General features: G+C 35.3%; 1 protein-coding gene across 8 annotated transcripts in view; it reads right to left on the bottom strand.

The window, feature by feature from the left end:
• Window positions 1-22471, bottom strand: part of LOC131425947 (moesin/ezrin/radixin homolog 1) — a 99900-nt gene that overhangs the window by 16159 nt on the left and 61270 nt on the right. For 4 of the 8 annotated variants that reach the window (XM_058588276.1, XM_058588274.1, XM_058588275.1 and 1 more), the window contains 2 exons: window positions 12890-13069; window positions 1288-1422 (listed from right to left, as the gene is read on the bottom strand). In XM_058588276.1, the coding sequence (XP_058444259.1) occupies window positions 1288-1422; window positions 12890-13069 (315 nt within the window). The remainder of the gene's footprint in view (window positions 1-1287; window positions 1423-12889; window positions 13070-22471) is intronic. The other 4 variants (XM_058588278.1, XM_058588279.1, XM_058588280.1 and 1 more) reach the window with 1 other exon arrangement.

Below are 22471 nucleotides of genomic sequence, written 5' to 3'. Positions count from 1 at the left end.
CATCGATCGTGGATTGCAGAGTAGTGTGAGGGGGACTTGGCTATCGAATATAAGACAGTGAATTTGTAGAATTTGTGACGTAATAGGAAACTCGTTACATTTGATCATGTATTTAGTTACCGGTAGCGATGTTGTTTGAGATTTCAAAGCTGTAAAATGTGTTCGATTTTTGAACCTTAATCAATATGTTTAATATGTATTAATATGCTGTCGCATCTTTTTTACTGCATCAAACGGTTTTCGCTTAGGATTCTTGCCAACTCACCTCTACCATCGCGCTTAATGGCCTCTATTTGTTCTACTCATCCGTAGCGGAAGTGTAATTTGCGGCAAACGAAGCTTACAAAGATCGGCTCCAAAATGGGATTGATTTCCCTATTCGCGTAAATGAGTAACACGGATCGCACATACGGAGGAGGATGATGATGGTGATTATCATGATTATGATGATGGTTCAGTTAGTGTAAAGGGGCAAAACAGAAGCAAATTACGTCAGTATCGACTTCCGGACTGCGTGATCAGTGCTGATGGTGATGGTGGTAGTAGCATCACAGACAGCGAGAGATGGTTCAAATAAACGCGAACTTGGTTAAAAACGGAGTGATTTGATTCGTTTTCCATTTGTCTGTGAAATAATTTTCAGCGTGAAAATAAACCCGGATTGCGACTCCGCAATTTAGTTTGAACAAGATAGTGCTGAGAAAAAGGTCGAGGCATCAGCCATTAGAATACGGTAGCAATGTGGCTACCTCTACCATTTGACATCTTGACAACCCGCAACCCGGATGATGATGGCTACACGTCGTTCGTTTATCAACATTCAATTCCCGCGTACCGACCACCAACCAACCAACCAACACATGCGGGATGTGATGACAGTTTATTTAAATTTATATGCACACTCATCGTCGTATGGCTAGGTCTCGCTAAACAGGAAACCCCGGATCCGAACCGGTACCGATCGGTCGGGGAAGGTCCGGGGGAGAAACGACATGCTTTTTGACCTAATCGGATGAGTTGAGCCGCATGTGAAATTTACGGGGACATGATGTCATATCGGTTGCGCGCGATGACGAATAATCCCGTCGTACGATCATCCAGGGTTACCATTCATAGTTGCCTATAGTTATTAATCCGAAACATAACGATCTGTCAAATTTTCATGCTACGATTGATTGGGCACGGGTGGAAGGGAGAATTGGACTAATGACTAATCAGAGGAGTGGGATTTTTTTTTCTAGCAGAACCCCATCGGACGAAGTGTGGATCGCTACCGATCGCGCTTACCATGTCCTCTCCGTCGGTGTCTTCCTCCTCTTCGGGTTCCGCCGCTTTCTGTTGGCCAAGCGAAATGCGCTGCTCAACTTTTCGCCTGATAATGGTTTTAACTTTTTTCATGTGCTTACAGACGACATTTTCGGGCTGCTCCGTGACAGACAGCAGCCGGGGTGACGTGTGCGCGAGATAAAAAAAAAAAATAAAACAGACAGGAGAACCGTGTAATATATATTAACAATTAATGATCGTTTACGCAACCCCCCTCTTTGCAGAGTTCCAGTATGTGTGTGCAACAATCTCTAGCGTACCCCATCATCGCAGTAACTACATAATAAAACAACAAGCCTTACGACACGGCATACACACACACATCACGCACTAATATCTAAGCTCTCCTACTGTCTCTTTCTTTCTATCCATCAAACGGCCACTTCGGCTCTCATTTGCTCTTTACCGTAATGTCATAAATCTAGTTTCCTAACCACCGTCGAGGGCTATGATGACTAATGTGACGACTAGGTACTAAGAAATAGAGTGATTATGATTTCATAACTGGCGTTAATTGGTTGGCGACATTCCTGGAATACTTTCCGAACAGGTTGTAAGAGACCTGATAACGCTGCTAGCGAAAGTGGTTTTCGAGTGACAGGAAGTTGGGCAGATTGGGTGTTTTGTATACTGCCGCTCTACGCATAATTGCCCCATGTTCTATAGGATTTTTATATGTTATATGGGACAATTATGCGTACAACGGCAGTAAAGTAGAATTAACTGATTCGCTTTAAAAGGAAAAAAAAAAACACTATATCAAAAATTCTTTACTATTTCGTCACTAGTGTCACGAAATAGTAACGGGCACAGATACTAGTATTTCTGTATGCTATTTGCAATATTCAACACTCCTAACACCAAGGGTGTATAAAATGGGAACGCTAAATTTGACTTTGACTATATGTTTCAGCTAGTTTTTGACCGATTTCATAAGTTCTAAGACCATTAGGGAGATGAATTTATTGAGAATGAAATCTACTTAGGGTTGTCTACCCAAAGTTACAAGAAAAACTGCGAACCAAAGTAGTTTAAAAAAAAAGAGGCGGGATCGCTTACTATGACTGATCATATCTCGGTCGTTAACAGATCGGCTGAAAAGTTCGTATCGTTTCTATGAGAGGGCGCCACTAGAATTAAATCCATACCATTTTCAGTTAGTACCAACCTTCAAAAGATACGTGTATAAATTTGACAGCTGTCTGATTATTAGTTTGTGAGATATTGCATTTTGAGTGAAGCTACTTTTGTTATTGTGAAAAAAATGGAAAAAAAGGAATTTCGTGTGTTGATGAAACACTACTTTTTGATGAAAAAAAGTGCCGCCGATACCAAAAAATGGCTTGATGAGTATTATCCAGACTATGCACCGGGCGAAGTAACAATTCGTAAGTGGTTTGCAAAATTTCGTACTGGTCATATGAGCACCGAAGACGATGAACGCAGTGGACGTCCAAAAGAGGCTGTTACCGATGAAAACGTGAAAAAAATCCACAAAATGATTTTCAATGACCGTAAAGTGAAGTTGATCGAGATAGCTGACACCCTAAAGATATCAAAGGAACGTGTTGGACATATTATTCACGAATATTTGGATATGAGAAAGCTTTGTGCAAAATGGGTGCCGCGTGAGCTCAAAATCGATCAAAAACAACAACGAATTGATGATTCTGAGCAGTGTTTGGAGCTGTTATATATATATATATATATATATATATATATATATATATATATATATATATATATATATATATATATATATATATATATATATATATATATATATATATATATATATATATATATATATAACAATGGACGAAACATGGCTCCATCACTTCACTCCGGAGTCCAATCGACAGTCAGCTGAGTGGACTGCACGCGATGAACCGAACCCAAAGCGTGGAAAGTCTCAACAATCGGCCGGTAAGGTTATGGCGTCTGTATTTTGGGATTCGCATGGTATAATTTGCATCGACTACCTAGAAAAGGGAAAAACCATCAACAGTGACTATTATATAGCGTTATTAGAGCGTTTGAAGGACGAAATTGCAAAAAACGGCCTCATTTGAAGAAGACAATGCACCGTGTCACAAGTCGATGACAACCATGCTGAAATTGAACGAATTGGGCTTCGAATTGCTTCCTCATCCACCGTATTCTCCAGATTTGACCCCCAGTGACTTTTTCCTGTTCTCATACCTCAAAAGAATGCTCGCTGGTAAAAAATTTAGAAGTAATGAAGAGGTAATCGCTGAAAATGAGGCCTATTTTGAGGCAAAGGACAAATCGTACTACAGAAATGGTATCGAAAAGTTGGAAGATCGCTATAATCGCTGTATCGCCTCTGATGGCAATTATGTTGAATAATAAAAACGAATTTTGGCAAAAAAATGTGTGTTTCTATTAAACGATACGAACTTTTCAGCCGAACTGTTATAGGTGGATTGCCACCAAACTTGGCACAGGTACTTATTGGGCTTCAGAGATGGTCATGGTGGTATTTTTATAGGGGAGGGAGGATAGCAAGTGTCATTAACAGGGATCAGTCACGTACCCAGAGGGGGGGCCTGAGGGGCCCTGGCCCCTCCCGAAATCAAAAACATATAATTATTTAGAATGTCTCAGAGATGTGTTAAAGAAATAACAAGACAGTAAACGTAATGAAATGTAATACAATATGAAGACCATCGAAAAATTTTGCTTAGCTGATATAAGACTACGTGGGGGTTGGATGTAGCAAATGTCTTTAAAAAAAGGGGGGAGGGTAATGTTTGAAACGGCATAACTCCGGAACTACTGACCGGATTGCCACAAAACTTGGTACAGATACTTCTTGCTCTTCAGAGATGGTCATAGGGATATTCTTAGGGGGAGAGTGTGTAGTAAGTGTCTTTAACAGGGAGAATCATGACAAAATTTATCGAATTTGACGAGAATCTATACTTTTTAATGATCATAGATACTTTTTGCACAAATTAGACATGATTATAAGGGGCGGTGGATGTAGTAACAGTCTCTAAAAAGGGGGTGTAATGTTTGTAACGGCACAAGTGTACCTTATGATAAAAAAAGAACCGGAATTTTATTAAAAAAACGCAAAATTTCAATTTTTATTAAATTTCTTTATTATCGCCTTCAAAGTACTCTCCTCCTGCGGCAATACATGCATGCCAACGCTTGATCCAATTTTTCATACAAGTTTTATAGGCCGCCGAAGGTATGGCCTTTAGTTCATGCAGCAAATTTTGTTTTATGGTCTCTATGGTCTCAAAACGCGTTCCCCGCAATGGCAATTTGAGTCTGGGGAAGAGGAAAAAGTCACACGGGGCCATATCTGGAGAGTACGGTGCTTGGTTGATGATATTGGTTGAGTTTTTTGCCAAAAACTGCGACACAACCAACGCTGTGTGAGCCGGCGCATTCAGCTTTTTTGGCACCAGCCGAGAAGCGACGCGTTTCAAACCCAAAACATCAGTTAAAATGTGTTCGGCTGATCCATAGGAGATGCCTAACAACACAGCAATCTCTCTAATCGGTACAGAACGATTTTGCAACACGATTTGCTTCGCCGATTCAATGTTTTCTTCATTAAAAAATGTTGTTGGGCGGCCAGGGATCTCATCATGATCCAAGCTTGTACGACCACCTTTGAAGCGTTTATTCCACTCGTATGCCTGTGTATTGCCTAGACACGATTCACCAAAGGCCTTTTCTAATATTTTCAACGTTTCGGAACACTTGAATCCATTTGCAACACAAAATTTGATGCACGCACGTTGTTCTAAATTTTCATCCATTTTAAAAATCGCCACACGAAAATTTTTCAACTTCTTTGTATAGACGCCAAACAAAAACTACTCGTCAAAATTTGACAGAATGCGTATGAAAGTGTTGCCAACGTTGAGAGAATAAAAGTTTACCGATTGAACAAGCGCGAGAATTTTAAAATGAAAATTTCGGTTCTTTTTTGAACATAAGGTATATTTTTGCGAAAGAAAATGAGAACCTTTGACGGTAATAAACGTTTCGTAATACCCAAGGGCAACTCAAACAAATAATAAGTGATAGTAACCAAACGTTGAATTTTCATAGAAAAACTAGAACCATCCCGTTTAAATTCCACGAAGGATTAGAAAGTTGCTTGTCGAAGTAAATTTAATATCTTTATCACCTCGTTCATATTTAACATTTGCAAAGTTTTTTTTTATGTTCGAGAAATGATTGATTTTGTTTTTAGAATAATAATAGTAAACGCAGACCAGATTTTGCAGTTCGATTATTCATTACCACGAAAAGCGAAACGTCGAACAAAAAGAAATAAAAACATCTGGACGGAAGGAAAGAGACAAAAAATTAAACAGCTCGAAGCAGCGATGAAAGCGTTCTCATATCTGTGTGACGAAGTCATTTAGTAAGGCTTATAATATAATGGCTGTATTTCCACTCACTAACAATCGGATGCCATGGCGTTGCGTTGAAGCTACCGACTTCCACTTCAAAAGCGTAGGTTCGAAACTACATAATACATAACTAATTTAGCCTTCAAGTATGCAATTATTTTTTATGGCAAATTTCATACGCCTAAATGTTGGCTATAAATACATTAAGTTGGGATTCTATTTTTCGATCAGCACGACTAAATCGTAGTAATCAAAATTGGGTACAAAAAGACATCAAATTTTTTCAAACTTTCGTTTTTCAAACATTTATAATTTTGATAATTTTCAGAAATATTTTCTTAACGTTTTTGACGAGAAATTTTAAGAAACTTTACCATAACTTTGAGATTTGATGGTATTTCAAAAGTGAAGGTATTGATAATTCCATATGGATGCCATATTAGTACGGATTATAAAAATTTATTGAAAAATTTACATTTCGACTATTTTAGAAATTTTATATTTTCATCCGGATTTATTTTTCTTTTTCAAGAGTAATTAGAATTTTCAAGCATTGCAAAAATGAAAAAGAAACTTGCCTGATTCCGATAATTATCGTAGACTTTGTTCGAAATTTTTAAATTTTGACTTTTTAACAATATTTTAAGCTTATGAAGCGTTGAATATTTACCAAATTTCGAAAAATTTCGAAATTGTTCGAATTCATGACACTTCAAGAACCTTAAAAATATTTTTTTTTCTTTCCTTACACAGAAAAAATTTATGAATTTTTCAGGTGACAGAATTCTTCAAACGATATGATTCACAAGTACTTAATTTTTGAAATGATGCATTATTCCACTTGCACGGAATTTTATATACACCCAGTCTAATTTGCACTCGGCTACCAAGTGCCGATGTATGGATTTATATTTATCAATTATTCAAAGAACAGATATGAGCTCTGCGGTTCAGTCGAACAACCGATGTGCTTGTGATCTAATGTACCTCGGTTCAAGTCGCGCTGCTGCTAATGATCTTTTGTTTTTTATTTCATTCGAATTCAAGACATGTAATTTTAAAATCACACAATTTTACATGTTCTTGAATATAAATTTGTATGAAATACGATGCTCCATAATGTTATAAGATGTAAAATTACAAGATTTTTTCGAACTGTGTATGTTTGAAGCCATTAATCTTAGAATTTGCCCAACTTTCAGGCTTTCTGATTTCAAATATAAATTCATAGTGCTAGTTCTTAATGCATTAGAAATTTCGAGAATCTTGATATAATAAGGATTTAGGAAAATGTTTGAAAACCTAATATTTTTTTACATTTTGTTTCAAAACTGGCTCCAGTTTTTTAGCTAACGTTTTATTCCAAAACTTTATAAGTTTGTGAAAATATGTGTAATTTTAGGAATTCACAAATTTAACATTGAAATTGGTGAAATTTTATAAATATTGGAAGTTTACGGTTTTTCGAAAATGATTGAAGTTAATGGTTATTTAATGGAATTTAAACCATAACTTTCTCAAACTTTGTTAAACGTAATTTTGACAATTTAAAGTAATATTTTTCAATGTCAAAACTGTTGAAATTTTAACAAACTTTGAAGTTTATAGTTTCACAAAAGTGATCGAAGTTAATGATAATTTCCATATATTGTTATTTTTTGGGTTTAAAAATTTCATTGACAATTTTAATTTCAATAAATTAAAAATTTTATATTTAAATTACTATAAGAACCATTAGAATTTTCGAGCGTTAAAAAAAATTACGGATTCCCAGTAATTGAATGGACAATTTCTCTGGACTTTTCTACAATATTTGAAGCTTATGAAGAATCTAAAATTGTTCACATTTTCCAAATTCTTTTCTGTTACCACAATTTGTCTGATATTATTTTAAACCTTTTCATATACAATTTTTTTTTATTCCGGAATGTAAAATGTGAATTTTTTTTTTCAGCGAATTTGTTCGAAGTTTAGTTTTTCAAACATTTATAATTTTGATGATTTCCATTAACATTTTACTATCGTTTTTGACGTTAAATTTGAAAAAGCTTGAATATTTATGGTATTTCAAAAGTGAAGTTAATGATAGTTTCCTTTACAATTGCATTACTTCGGTTTTTGATAATTTATTGAACAATTTTGATTTTGGAAATTTTAGAAATTTCAGAATTCTTCAAAAATTAATTATTTTTATTATTTTAAGAGCTATTAGAATTTTCGAACATTGGAAAAGATACAGAAGTCCGCGAATTCCCTCTATAATTTTCGTGAACTTTGTTCAAAATTTGGAAAAACAATTGAATTTTTCACAATATTTGAAGCGAATTGAAATTGTGCGAATTGAATTCGTGAAATTTCAAGAATCTTTTTGAATTTGTTTTTTCTCTCTCTTAGTTTTTGAAGACATAAATCTTAGAATTTTCCAAACTTTTTAGGTTTCTGTTTTTTTTTCGAAATTTGATAGTTTGTTTGTTTTTAATGTATTAGAAATTTTGAGAATGTTGAAATATTTGAGAAAATTAATTATCGAGAAAATATATAATTTTTTTCTGTTTGTTGGCTGTCAATAAAAATTCTTTTCGTTGCTAGATTTGAAAGTTTGTTGTATTTCAAAACTGAAATTAAAATTTGGAAAAAGCTGCATTTTCAGCAAAGTTTGAAGCTTATTAAGCATCTAACTAAACTACAAATCATAGAATTTTCGAAACGTTCAAGCTTCCTGATTTATTTTATATAGTTTATTAATTTTTTTATGCTTTAGAAATTTCAAAAATCTTAAAATATTTAAGATTTAGGAAAATTTTTGAAAATTTGGAAAATTTATCATTTTTTTTCAAAGCTTTTCAGCATAATTTTATTGCAGTTTTCGAGAAAAAAAATCAAACTTGAAAAATTTTCAAATGTCGATTTTTGAACAATACAGGTCTTCAAAAATTTTCCAAATTTTTTTTTCTGTTACCGAAATTTTTTTCTGTTGTTTTTCAACTCTTTTCATATCGAAAATGAAATCCGGACTCGTTAAATAAGACGTTTTCTGAAAACTATATATATAATATTTATAATTTTGAAAATTTTCAATAACATTTTATTAACGTTTTTGAGTTGACATTTTTAAAATCTTGAATGTTTATGGTATTTCAACAGTGAAGTTAACAATTTCGGAAGATTGCTTTATTCCGGTTTTCAGAAGTTTTCTGAACAATTTTCATTTGACAATTTTAGAAATTTCGCATTTCGTAAAAATCTATTTTTTTAGGAATTAAAATTTTGAAATTAAAACAAACTACAGAATTTCTGAAATTAAAACTACAATTGTAGTGAAATTAGCTCAAAATTTGGAAAAAAATGAATTTCTAACAATATTTGAAGCTTATGAAACATCTAACATGTTCCAAATTTTCGAAAATGTCTGAATTCATGAAATTTAAAGACGTTAAAGAATTGTTTTTTCCGTAATTTCGAAAAATAGAATCCTGAGAAGATTTTTGAAAACCTAATAAATAAATGTTTTTATTCAAAATTGGTTTCAAGTTTTTGCATTTAATATAAAAAATTCAAGTTTGTGAAAATATAGGTATTTTTCAAAATTAGCCAAATTTTAATACTTTAGAAGATTTCTGTTTTGATTTTAGGAAAACTCTGCCTTGAAAATTTTTGAACTTTTCAACAATACAGGTTTCCTAAAGTTTTCCAAAATTTTTTTCTGGCTCCGAAATTTGATTGACATTTTCAAACCTTTCTATATCGAAAATGTTTTTTTATGTTAAAACTCTGGACTCGTAAGATAAGAGAAATTCAAACTTTCCAGAGAAAGGAATCTTTTTCATTATTTAAAAATTTGAACACCTTCAGTAACATTTTTCTTACGTCGTAATTGGTGAAATTTTGAGAAAATTGAAAGTTTCTGGTATTTTGAAAGTAAAAAAGATAATTTCCAAATATTGCATTATTTCGATTATTTAAAATTTTTTGGTACAAATTTCATTTCGAGAATTTTAAGACTCATAAAATTTTAGTTTGGTTTTACTATAAGAGCTATTAGAATTTATGAACATTAAAAAAATTAAAAAAAACTTTCGGAATTTTTAAATAAAATCTATAATTTTCGAGGACTTTGTTCGAAATTTTGCCTTTTGAGCAAGATTAGGAGTCTATGAAAATTTTAAAAAATTACGAATATTAGAAATTATCCAAATCGTCTAAACTCGAGGAATTTTAGTAACCTTAAGACACAAAAAAAACAATAAATTTGAATGTTTGGAAAATTTCAAGATACATAACTTCAAAAATAAGGAGGAAAAACTAAATCTTAACCTTATTTCACGTTTAGAATTTTGAGAACATTTTTTTAACATCAAAATTGGTGAAATTTTAAGAAAATTGAAAGTTTATGGTACTTTAAAAGTGAAAATAATAATTTCCAAATATTGCATTATTTCGATTATTTAAAATTTTTTGGAACAATTTTCATTTCGTGAATTTCAGAATTTTTTTTTAGGACTCATCAAATTTTAATATTTTTTTCTATAACTATTATTAGTTTTTGAACGCTAAAACATTAAAAAAAAATTTGAAATCCCGATAATCCAATCTATAATTTTCGAGAACTTTGTTCATAATTTTGCAAACTTTGCATTTTCAGCAATATTTGAAGCCTATGAAAAATTTTAAATATTTGAAAATTATCCAAATCGTCTGAAATCGTGAAATTCTAGAAACCTAAGAAATTAGTCTAGTTTTGTGCTTGGGACACATAAAAACCCGTAAATTTGAAAGTTTGGGAAATTTTAAGATACATATACATAACCTCAAAAATGAGGAGAGGAAAAACAGATTCTGAAGATATTTTTACGTTTCACCTTCGACTTATCAGTGCATTAGCAGTTTACGTTGAACTGCTAACACCATCTAGCAGTCCAACATAAACCGCTATTTGTTATTTGCAGGGTATTTTGTTTTGTTTTGCACCAAAGGGCAATTTCTCTACTCTGGGACTTTTTACGCGGTTTTTTCTGCGGTTTCTTTTTACGCGGATTAACCAAGTTACACGGTTTTCTTGTTTTGTCCTAGAATTGCATGAAACTTCGGGATCTGGTGTTATGCCGAATTCTTTTTGAAGTCAACTCTTTGACACTTAGACAGTTTTCGATTTTTTTTCAAAAATAGTTCAGTGATCACCAAATTTGGACGTTTCAAGCATTTCTAAGACGTTTTACATAAAAAAAATTTTTTCATGCATTTCTAAGATATTTGGTATTACAAAAATTTTGTTCTTTAGTTTTTAGTTTTTTTGCCCAGTTTATTTACGCGTTACGTATCCCCCGCGTTAAAAGAGACCTCAGTCTACTGATGTACCGAATAAAAACTGAATGTTTTCGATTTTTTCGAGACCAATTTATTTCGATGCTAAACAAAAAAAGTGCTCTGCTAACAGGCAAAAACTTTTCGTCTTTCCCAGTATTTATGTTGAACTGTTAGGTGGCGTTAGCAGAGTTCAACCTAAACTGCTAATCCACTGAAGAGGCGAAGGCGAAACGTAAAAAAAATTAGGAAATAGTTTTTCTTTTGTTTTTTTTAACTTGAGTCCTAAAAAATCCTAAGTCTTTTTCAAACTTTCAAATTCATTTTTGTTTTAGTTTGTGATGTATTAAAAATTTCTGGAATCTTCAAAATTTATAGAAGTCTGAATTTCATAATTTTTTAATTTTTAAAAATAATTGTGATCTGATGATTCTTGGTTCAAGTCGCGCTATTGCTATCGATCTTTTGTTCTTCATTTTATTCGATTTCAAATTATTTTCAAATCACACAATTTTACATGTCTTTGAAGCCCCATTTATGTGCATCTTATAAGATGTAAAATCACAAGATTTTTTCGAACTGTGTAGAAAAATGAAACCAGCAGCAATATAATATCGAAACAAAGTGATTCAAAGTTTAAACAATGTGCAATCAACGAAAGAAAAATACTGATAAATTGATTAACTGGACAATAGTATATTTACAGAAGCAAACAAATGAAGTGAAAAAAAAGTTCAAGAGACTAATTGAAGAGTAAACATACGATCGATTTATTATTACTTCGGTAAACAGAGATGATGAACAAAAGAAGAGAAAAAAAAAACATGACAAATTTTAGTGCCCGTTGTTTGCGACATTCCAATAATGTTGCGTCATCTCGGAAGAAACAAAATGCACTCAGAACCTCGGGGATCATCATTCACTGATATTAGTTTGTCAGCCCTAATCAGGGTCAGGCGGTCCGGTCATGACCAATTTGCTGCCGGACGACGGAAATTTGCACTGGAACTGGGCATCATTGGTTCCACAACGCGAAACCGGTCGGTCAGTAAATGAAAGCCACTTGATGAGTTAGATTGGAAATTATTTGTTTTTTTTTTCTAGTTACTTTGTTTTCATAACCAATCAACCAACCAACCAACGAGTAGCAGCAAAACATTACTCACATTTCTCGCACGCTTGTCGAGTAGTAATGAAATGTTGGTTGTTCTCGCATTCGATCGACTTTTGCCACGCCGTTCAACCCTTTTTGCTCTGCTCTGCTCTGCTTATCAACTCCGTCCGCCTCTCAATTTGGCAAACAGCCGGCGGCGATGCGCCTTGGTGCCCTTTTATCGCAATCCGATGTTAAACAAGACTCCGGAACGTGGTTTGTGCAGAAAAAAAATAACATACGCAAATTGTATTGGAAGAAGACGATTCGATTTCAATTCCGAGCTACGGCTTCCGTGAATCCGTGAAAGTAACATCCATCGGAAGGAGGTGGATGAATTCGTTATCTAAACTGTGACTAACTACGGAGGACTTGAAATAACGTTTTGGTCGCGCTGAACAATCTCGGAATTTCAATTAGTAAATGGTTACCAAAGAGTTACCTAGCGCGCATCTTCGTACAGGGAAAATAAAAAAAACATTCAATTTCTCCTAAAAATCCAACGTGTCAAATCAAGCAATGTGCAAGGAAATTATGCACCTCTAACTTTTACAAACGAATTCACTCTCTAGCATAATATCTACATTAAGGGTGGGGGGGGCACCACCACCGAGGGAGGTGTTGAGTTTAGGAACCTAAATCCGGTTGTGCTGGCCTTCCTCCTCCTTCGGTGATGGGACTTCCAATCGTGTTTTCTTCGACGTACCTTTTTGTACAGCTTGATCCACGTCAGATCACCCTTGGAGTCTGTGTACTGTAGCCCGAAGAACCAGACCTCCCGAAGGCCGATGGTTTTGACGACCTGATCGAACAGCTGCTTGCCGGTGGTGCTCTGCTGTATCGCGAACTCCAGCTCGGCGTCCATCGTCGTGACGCGCACGTTCATCTGAGGAAAAAAAGAAAAAAAAAGGAAATTGATTAGTATATTGAAAAAACAAATGACAACAAATGGTTCATGAAACTCAAACAACCTATAAACAATTGTTCGTCGGCCTAACCCCGTAAATCATTTTCCAAAGCACCATTAGCGGGGTAACGACACCCCGCTTCGATCATAACCACCACCACCACCATAAATCATTATAAATTTCCTTGAGGGGGCAGCACCTCAAATCGAAAACCCATTCCAAGCACGCTTCACTCACTCGCGAGCTCCATTATCTTCGACCTTCAAAAGTTTATGTTAGCACTAGCTTCGCAATAACCGAGGCACCACCACCTTAGACATTGGCTCCGCGCTCATCAAAACCCGCCGTCCACCCGCCGCCCGTCTTACCACCCATCAGACCCAAAGCTAGCTACAAAGAAGAAATGTATCCAATGTAATAACTTCATTTTCTCGCGTACAAAGACACTATCAAATACTAGTTGGCAGACGCCGCACGCACGTAATAAGTAACCTTCTTCCCCCTTCCTTTCCCTAAGCCGGCGCAGTAAAAAGGGAAAGGAAGCAAAAATAGCTGAACCTCAACCGTGCTTAACAACTGTGCTTGCTGCAGTTGCTTGCTAATAATACTTTATAAAAGTATAACATACAGGCAGTACAAAATTGTAACAACAGTCTGTAGGGTGGTGGTCCGGCCTCGGCATCAACGACCTTCACAACCACCACCACCACCACCAATTTCGACACTTTCCTTGACCATCATCATTATCACCATCACCATTATTAAGCGAGCTTAACTATCAATCTGAAACGCGGAAAGATATGAATGATGCTGCGAATTGTGGTTGATTATGAAAACGAGAGATAGAGAAGGAGAAAAAAAATGGTAGATGCATATCTTTCTCCGATATGATCAATCCCAAAACCGTTACATGTCTTTCGCATTTCAGATGCCGCTAAAAAGTTGTTACGCATCTAGTTCCATTTTCGTTATTGCTAAACAATAATTGAGATTTTTCAACCTCCCTAAGGTTATCTCTATATGTGCATACCACATAGAAAAAATAATATTAATGACCATCGTTAAACGGCGAGATTGATAAGTGCTGACAACTTCCTATCTCATGCCTCCCTGGGACTAGGCATTTTGTTCTTCATAATGGTTCACATGGCGCGATGAATCAAAATCAAGCGTCAAGATAGCTGGTACGACATCTGATGCTTTCGTGGCGTTAGATGGATTGAAGGAGGGCGACGCGCTCTCAAATCAGTTGTTCAATATTGCGCTCGAAGGTGCCATACGAAAATCCGGCGGGCAGAGAAACGGAACCATCAACAATAAGTCTCACATGCTTCTTGGTATTGCGGACGACATTGATATTATTGGTGTGGATCGCAGAGCTGTGGAAGAGGTTTTTGTGCCCTTTAAGAAAGAAGCTGCGAGAATAGGGTTGATGATAAACTCTACCAAGACTAAGTACATGGTGGCTGGTAGAGAATGAGGCAACCCAAACGGTGTAGGACCCGAGATGAAGATTGATGGAGTACTATACGAGGTTGTTGACGACTTCATATATCTTGGAACACTAGTGACATGCGATAATAATTTATAATGATTTATGGGATGAATCATTTCCATACTCATAGAAATACGTTTATAATCACTTGAAATTTTTATGGGTAAAGTCGTATGATGAAAATTTTAAATGATTTAAATTATCTTTTGAAATGGACGTTTTCACCCAGTTTTTGCAACTAATTAGAGTAGAAAATGACAAATCCTCCAAAAAAATTGTTGTGCTGGTGATGTTCTCAAAATAATCTAACTTTCGAGTATACTTAAAATATTACATATCGAATTTTACACTGAAAAAATTTATGTTAACAATTTGAAGTCAAATTACAAAAAAAAACACCATTCTTTATTTGAATGAAATCTTGTCGCAACATAGATATCAGTTCGGCTGAAAAGTTCGTATCGTTTAATAGAAACACACATTTTTTTTGCCAAAATTCGTTTTTATTATTCAACATAATTGCCATCAGAGGCGATACAGCGATTATAGCGATCTTCCAACTTTTCAATACCATTTTTGTAGTACGATTTGTCCTTTGCCTCAAAATAGGCCTCAGTTTCAGCGATTACCTCTTCATTGCTTCTAATTTTTTTTACCAGCGAGCATTCTCTTGAGGTCTGAGAACATGAAAAAGTCACTGGGGGCCAAATCTGAAGAATACGGTGGATGAGGGAGCAATTCGAAGCCCAATTCGTTCAATTTCAGCATGGTTTTCATCGACTTGTGACACGGTGCATTGTCTTGATGAAACAAAATTTTTTTCTTCTTCAAATGAAGCCTTTTTTTTGAAATTTCGTTTTTCAAACGCTCTAATAACGATATATAATAGTCACTGTTGATAGTTTTTCCCTTTTCAAGGTAGTCGATGCAAATTATACCATGCGAATCCCAAAATACAGACGCCATAACCTTACCAGCCGATTGTTGAGTCTTTCCACGCTTTGGGTTCGGTTCATCGCGTGCAGTCCACTCAGCTGACTGTCGATTGGACTCCGGAGTGAAGTGATGGAGCCATGTTTCGTCCATTGTTATATATCGACGAAAAAAATCGGTTTTATTTCGAAATAACAGCTCCAAACACTGCTCAGAATCATCAATTCGTTGTTGTTTTTGATCGATTTTGAGCTCACGCGGCACCCATTTTGCACAAAGCTTTCTCATATCCAAATATTCGTGAATAATATGTCCAACACGTTCCTTTGATATCTTTAGGGTGTCAGCTATCTCGATCAACTTCACTTTACGGTCATTGAAAATCATTTTGTGGATTTTTTTCACGTTTTCATCGGTAACAGCCTCTTTTGGACGTCCACTGCGTTCATCGTCTTCGGTGCTCAGATGACCAGTACGAAATTTTGCAAACCACTTACGAATTGTTGCTTCGCCCGGTGCAGAGTCTGGATAATACTCATCAAGCCATTTTTTGGTATCGGCGGCACTTTTTTTCATCAAAAAGTAGTGTTTCATCAACACACGAAATTCCTTTTTTCCAGTTTTTTCACAATAACAAAAGTAGCTTCACCCAAAATGCAATATCTCACAAACTAATAATCAGACAGCTGTCAAATTTATACACGTATCTTTTGAAGGTTTGATACTAACTGAAAATGGTATGGATTTAATTCTAGTGGCGCCCTCTCATAGAAACGATACGAACTTTTCAGCCGATCTGTTAATTATGTTCACTGCCATATATTGTAAGAACTTTGTCTTATCCAGCACTGATACTTTCTGCAAATATCGGGCAACTAGCAACAGGATATTCGGCGAAATTTTCTCATAAATTGAGATTCATTAGAATCTTGGATGATTATGGTTTTCAGCTTAGTTTAGTTTTCAGTAGAAAGACACTGGATACAAAACTCAGTTTGGACAAAAAATAGTTTTTGTTTTAAAACACTTTTTTTCCTTGAATGTGCCCATCTTGCAGTAGTAGGGAAGGTAATCACTAATCTTGGGCCACAATTTTATCGAAATCAAATATGGGTTTGTTTATTAATCGATTTTAAATATATTAAATCAATATTTGTTCCAAATCTCTCTCTCTCTCTCTCTCTCTCTGTGTGTGTGTGTGTGTGTGGGTCCGTCCATGTGTGTGTGTGTGTGTATGTAACAAAAATATGCACTCACTTTTCTCGGCTGAACCGATTTTCACAAACTAAGATTCAAATAAAAGGACTAACGGTCCCGACTTCCGGTTCCGGAGTTACATGGTAATATGTTAAAATCAGAGAAAAAGTGTGCACTCATTTTTCTCTGAAACAGCTCAACCAAACTAAGATTTAAATGAAAGGTCTTATAGTTTCCTAAAAATTTCATCCGGATCCGACCTCCGGTTTCGGAACTAAAGCGTGACAAGTGGAAAATTACCAATTTCATTAGTAGTTTTTCACAAACGATGGTCCAAAACAGGTACAAATCCCACAAAACTGTCTGATAAATTATTCTAGTTTGCAGAACTTGTTAGTTTGTGGGCATAAAAACTTAATTCAGCACTACTGGCCCCCCCTTTTCCTGTGTGTATTATCTTTAAAAATCCTGTGAAATTTCATCGGGATCCTACTTCCGGTTCCGCAGTTACAGTGCGATGAGTGTTAAAGTTTTTAAATCGCCATATAGATTGACAATATGTACAACACCGAAAGAAGAAGAAAACACAAAAAAACGATGCGTTGTTTGTTCTATTTCGTACACGCTATGAGGGAATCGAAACGGTTACGGATGTCTGCGAATGGTGTGTGATATTAGAAAAAGATTAGTGCTGCGGTTGATAAAAATTGTAGCTATTCTATGATAAGTGCGATTCAAAGAATAAACCAATGTCATTGAATTCAAATTTATTTGAAAAAAAAATGCAATTTTCACAGCCAATAGTGCAGTAATACCGTGCCGGTGGTGTAATGATGTCAATAATAATAACAAAAGTAATAATCCTACTACATGTTTTATGCTGATGATTCATGCTGTTCAGCTTGACTTACATATGCAGAAGTAACAGAAACGCAGGTTCGCTTCGTTTGTTAGATTTCGTCTAATTGGTTTAAACGAAATAAAGCATGAGATAGTAAGTCTAGGTTCAAAACTGTTCCAATTTGCAGGTCACTTTTTTGTGGGATTTATCATTTTCGACAATACCTCTTCGAGAAGAAAAATGGATAAAAATATTTAGCCCTTTTCGAAAGACAGTCTGGATAAATTTTGGAGAAACAAAGTAAGCAAAGTGACTTTCTGACACAAAGTCTACATGTCCAGAAAGTTTCATTCAAATCAAAGCGGATGTTGCCAACCTCTGTGAAACCTTCCTTGTACACACGCCTGGCTTCAAGTAACTAAATCCTTGCTCTAATAAGCATCCCCCATGTTTTATAATGCTTTGAACGATATCGATATTGTTTCCCAACCAGACACGCTCCCCTCGAACCCATTTTCTTCGCCGAGTTTGCGTGTTTCTCAATATGAATTACGCCAAGTAGATGTTTCGAGTTCCTGAGTATAGTTCTGTTTCAGCATTCAGATGCATAATTCAGTCCCAGAATTAAAATCCAGAATTTATTTTCTGATCCCATGTCCACAATTCTAGAACTGGATCTAAATTCAGTGTCTGAACCTTTAACTTTAACATAAATTTTATTGCAGAATCTCGGCAAAATGGCCGAGATTTGCATCGTCAAGTGCTTGGTAATCGTCACGGCAAAACGATGAATAGCTGAGATCCTCGGCAATCCTGGATTCGGTTAATGTCAACTGTTGCCGGTCGATCTGATATTTTAACCTTTCAGGTTCGTGAATTCTGGATCTAAATTCAGAAACTGAATTCTACAACTAAAATTCAGTTTCCGACCATAATTTAGTTCCAGTATCCAAGTCCAGAATGCGACTCCCGTTCCCGAATCCAGTTACAGGATCTAAATTTAGAATTTAGTTTTAGAATACAAGTCCATGATTAAGATCCAGAATCCAGTTCCAATGTTTCGGTCCAGAATTTAGGCTCTGGAATTCTTTGGTTTAAAAATCTGTTTCGGAATTCAATGCATTCTAAATGTTTAAAACCAAATACTGATCGTAGGTTCTGGATCCAAAATTCAGGTTCAGACAAGAATTCAGTCCCATTTCAGAATCCAGTTCTGAAATTCTGCAACTAAAATTCAGTTCCTGAATGAAGGATCTGAATTCACTTTCAGAATCCAGAACACAATTTTAAAACTTGATTCTGAATCTGTATTATGGAACTGAGTTCTGGACCTAGATTTGGAACTGAAATCTGGATCCAAAATTCTGGTTTCAAAATTCAACTTGGCTTCTTGTAAACGTCGCCTGACTACCATTATTTTTTTTTCTAGCAAGAATTCACGCGGGTGTAGAGTCAATTTTCTCGCAGACGGCTGAACCGATTTGCACCAACTTAGATTTAAATGAAAGGACTTGCGATCTCATACAAAGTTTCAAAATTTCATTTGGATTCAACTTCCGGTTGCTGAATTATAAAGTGAAAAAAATGTGAATAATGTCAGAATCATTTTACGAGATGACTAAGCTGAGGGGTCTTCAAATACCATAAGAATATACCGATTTTTATTTAGATTCAACTTCCGGTTCCGGAGATAGGGTGCTTAGAGAGAAAATTTCAATGTCACGAGTTTTTTTGGTTTTCTCATATAAATCAATATATAGAAAAGTTATGCAATCACTGTGAAAATCGACTTTTCAATAAAGACCCGGAGGGCCGAATGTCATAAACAATTCGACTCAGCTCGATGAACTGAGCAAATGTCTGCGTGTTTGTGACAAATCTCGTCACCCAATTTTCTCGGTGATGACTGAACCGATTTTCACAAACTTAGATTCAAATGAAAGCTCTTATGGCCTCATACATCTGACTCCGAAATAACATTTTTTTTTCATAAGTAACAATTGATGAAAATTTCTAAATTGGTTAATAAATGTCTCTAGTTTACAGAACAAAATTGTCGTCTAGGGCCAAAAGACTCATATGAAATTTTCATAGAATAAAACTAAAATTAATAGGTCCGATAGTCCGCTAAAAATATATAAATCCGACTTCCGGTTCTAACATTACTAGGTAATAAGTATTCAAAATTTCAAACCGGCATAGTAAATCGTAACATATCTTCTAAGTTGTGCTCGAAGCTATTTCAATTTATGGATCATTTAGGTTTACAGCCATACGAGCTGTTTTTGGTTATACTTGACCTCTCATTTATTTCAAACTATCATTTATATCATGAGCATGAACTTAGCGAGTACTTCGCTAACTTCGTATGAACTAAGTGAAGTACTAAAAAAATTAAAAAAGAAATGAACAATATTACCGTAACTAATTAGCAACAAATTATTCACTAGGCTTCAATTTGTTTTGAAGCATATTTGGACGGGGGGCTTCGCTAACTTCATATAAACTTAGCGAAGTACTCAAAAAAATTGAGCAACAAATTTAAAATTACCGTAACTAATTAGCAACAAATTAGGAATAAATTATTCACTGTGCTTCGATTTGTTTCGAAGAATATTTGGGAGGGGGGCTTCGCTAACTTCATATAAACTTAGTGAAGTACTAAAAAATTATAAGAGAAATTGAGCAACAAATTAAAAAATAACCGCAACTAATTAGCCACAAATTATTCACTAAGCTTCAATTTGTTTTGAAGCATATTTGGAAGGGGGGCTTCGGACTTCAAATAAACATTTATATCGAAGGTGCAGTTTTGGAAATTCCTTTGAAGTTGGCTTAAAACTGTTTTAAGGGGCGGGTAGGATCTAACACTTTTTGAAAAAACATTTATTATTTTCTTTATATTTTCTTATAGTAGAAAATTTCAAGAATATTCTGTGAAATTTTCAAGCCTATTGGAACGAAACTATGGAAGTTATGGACCTTTATCTATGGCTATCTCATTTTGCGAAGAAGCAAGAGCTCGGCGGACAGGCCCAAGATTTCTACTTCGATTGACTTCAAAACTTGACAAGACATTCTTGAAATGTTTCATTAAAATAAATTATAAAAGAAAAAATATGATTTTTTGAAAATTTCAGATCCTACGGGCTCCCTGGAGTAATAAATTGTTTCCATTGATTTTATAGAAAAAAAAAACTTTAAACACGTTTTTCTCGAAAGCAGGTTTTGAAAGTCCGTGTCCATCGTCATCCAAAAACTACTACACCAATTTTTTTTTAAATTTCGCACACACTTTCTACATATAAAAATCCAGATCCCAACGTTTTCCTTTTCGTTGTTTGTTGCTTTGGGGAGGTTTAACAGCTAAAAAATGGCGGATTTTTTCGTGAAAAATCGTAGTTTTCACTTTGAACAACCACCAAAAATTAAAAAAATTAAAAAAAAATCAAACAGAAACGTTGGGGTCTAGAAAAACTTCTACTCTAACAATGCTGCGCTCATTTGTTCACTTCTGATTAGTCTGCGCTGAATTACAATAGACACCGCAAATCATGATTTTTAAGAAGCGACCTCAAAATTTCCTCTTCACCGACTTATTTCTTATTTCACAAAATGTTGTTCGAATGATGCTTTTTATCATGCAAAACATTGGAATTTATTTTTTTGAACTGTACTTCTGGAAAAAAAATGAGCAAAAATGATGATTTTTTTCATCATTCAGACCCTAAACCCCCCCACTTAATTTATAATTCATATTTTTGTGATAAATTACTGATCCGAAATTCAAAATAAAAATTTGTTTCATTCAGGTCTGCTCGCGTACAAGCTCTACGTGGCAGAATGAGCCATATTTTCGTTGATAAAAATTATTTTTTTGATATTGAATCGCGTTGTCTTCCTTTTTCTTGGGAGAAAGGAGCTTCCATTTCCATCCAACGAGGATTGAGAGGCACTTCATTCGCTCGTCTCGTTTTATCATCCATTGGTTAATCGTCGGTTTTGTCGTTGTTGTCAAACGTACTGTCGTGGGTAGTTTCCGGAATCATTGCTAGCTTCACAGTTCGTGCCTTGTTGTACATTGATGGCATTTGCCAATTGGTTCGATGATGAAAGTATGTTTGAAACAGGTGTACTGGGTTCACCAATTATCGTTTCTGAACGAATTTCCTTGAAGTTGGTTGAAGTTGTCTTTTTCGCAGTTTCAGTACAAGATTCACCGTAGTTCACAACACTGACATGTAATTAGCTGATTCTCGTAGGTAACCAGCGATTTACAAGGATGTATCCAAAATCATGTGAGATGGAATCGTTTTATGTAGTCGCATACGTAACACTCGCACGCCATTTCGGACAGCGCAAAAGCCGAACGGTTACAGTAACTGGAAACGTTGGACATGTCACTGGGATGCCAATCGATAGCCCATTGAAACTTATTTGGTTGTCAGATGTATCGTGTGTGGGTGATTCTCTGAGTGACTGACGACCATGGATCGAGTGTTTTTGAACAATTATACTTAATACAGCAAGGATCTGTTCGCCGGCTTATACTGATAGGTACGGTACAAGAAGGATGCAAACCGAACAGGCGCGGCAACGACAGTTAAATGATGGCTAACACACCATCGATTGCTTGTCATGTTTTGCAGTCATATCGAGCTGAGAATGGCGAAATCGCAACTGCATACGCACAACAATTAAGTACAAAACCAACCTACGAACGTCTCCTCCCCCACTTGAATCGATTAACAACAGCAGAAAAAACAAAACACCAAACCGACGAACAACGTGAATTACGGCGATCCCGCAGAAAAACATGCCAGAAGTGATGCCATTACCACCTTCATGGACAGACACGCAGTCATTAGTATGGCACATCATAATGGCATGCAATGGCAGGAGATAGAGGAAAAA

This window comes from Malaya genurostris, chromosome 1, assembly GCF_030247185.1.
Source record: "Malaya genurostris strain Urasoe2022 chromosome 1, Malgen_1.1, whole genome shotgun sequence".
NCBI classification, from domain to species: Eukaryota; Metazoa; Arthropoda; class Insecta; order Diptera; family Culicidae; genus Malaya; species Malaya genurostris.
This window is presented reverse-complemented; position numbering and strand designations above follow the sequence as displayed.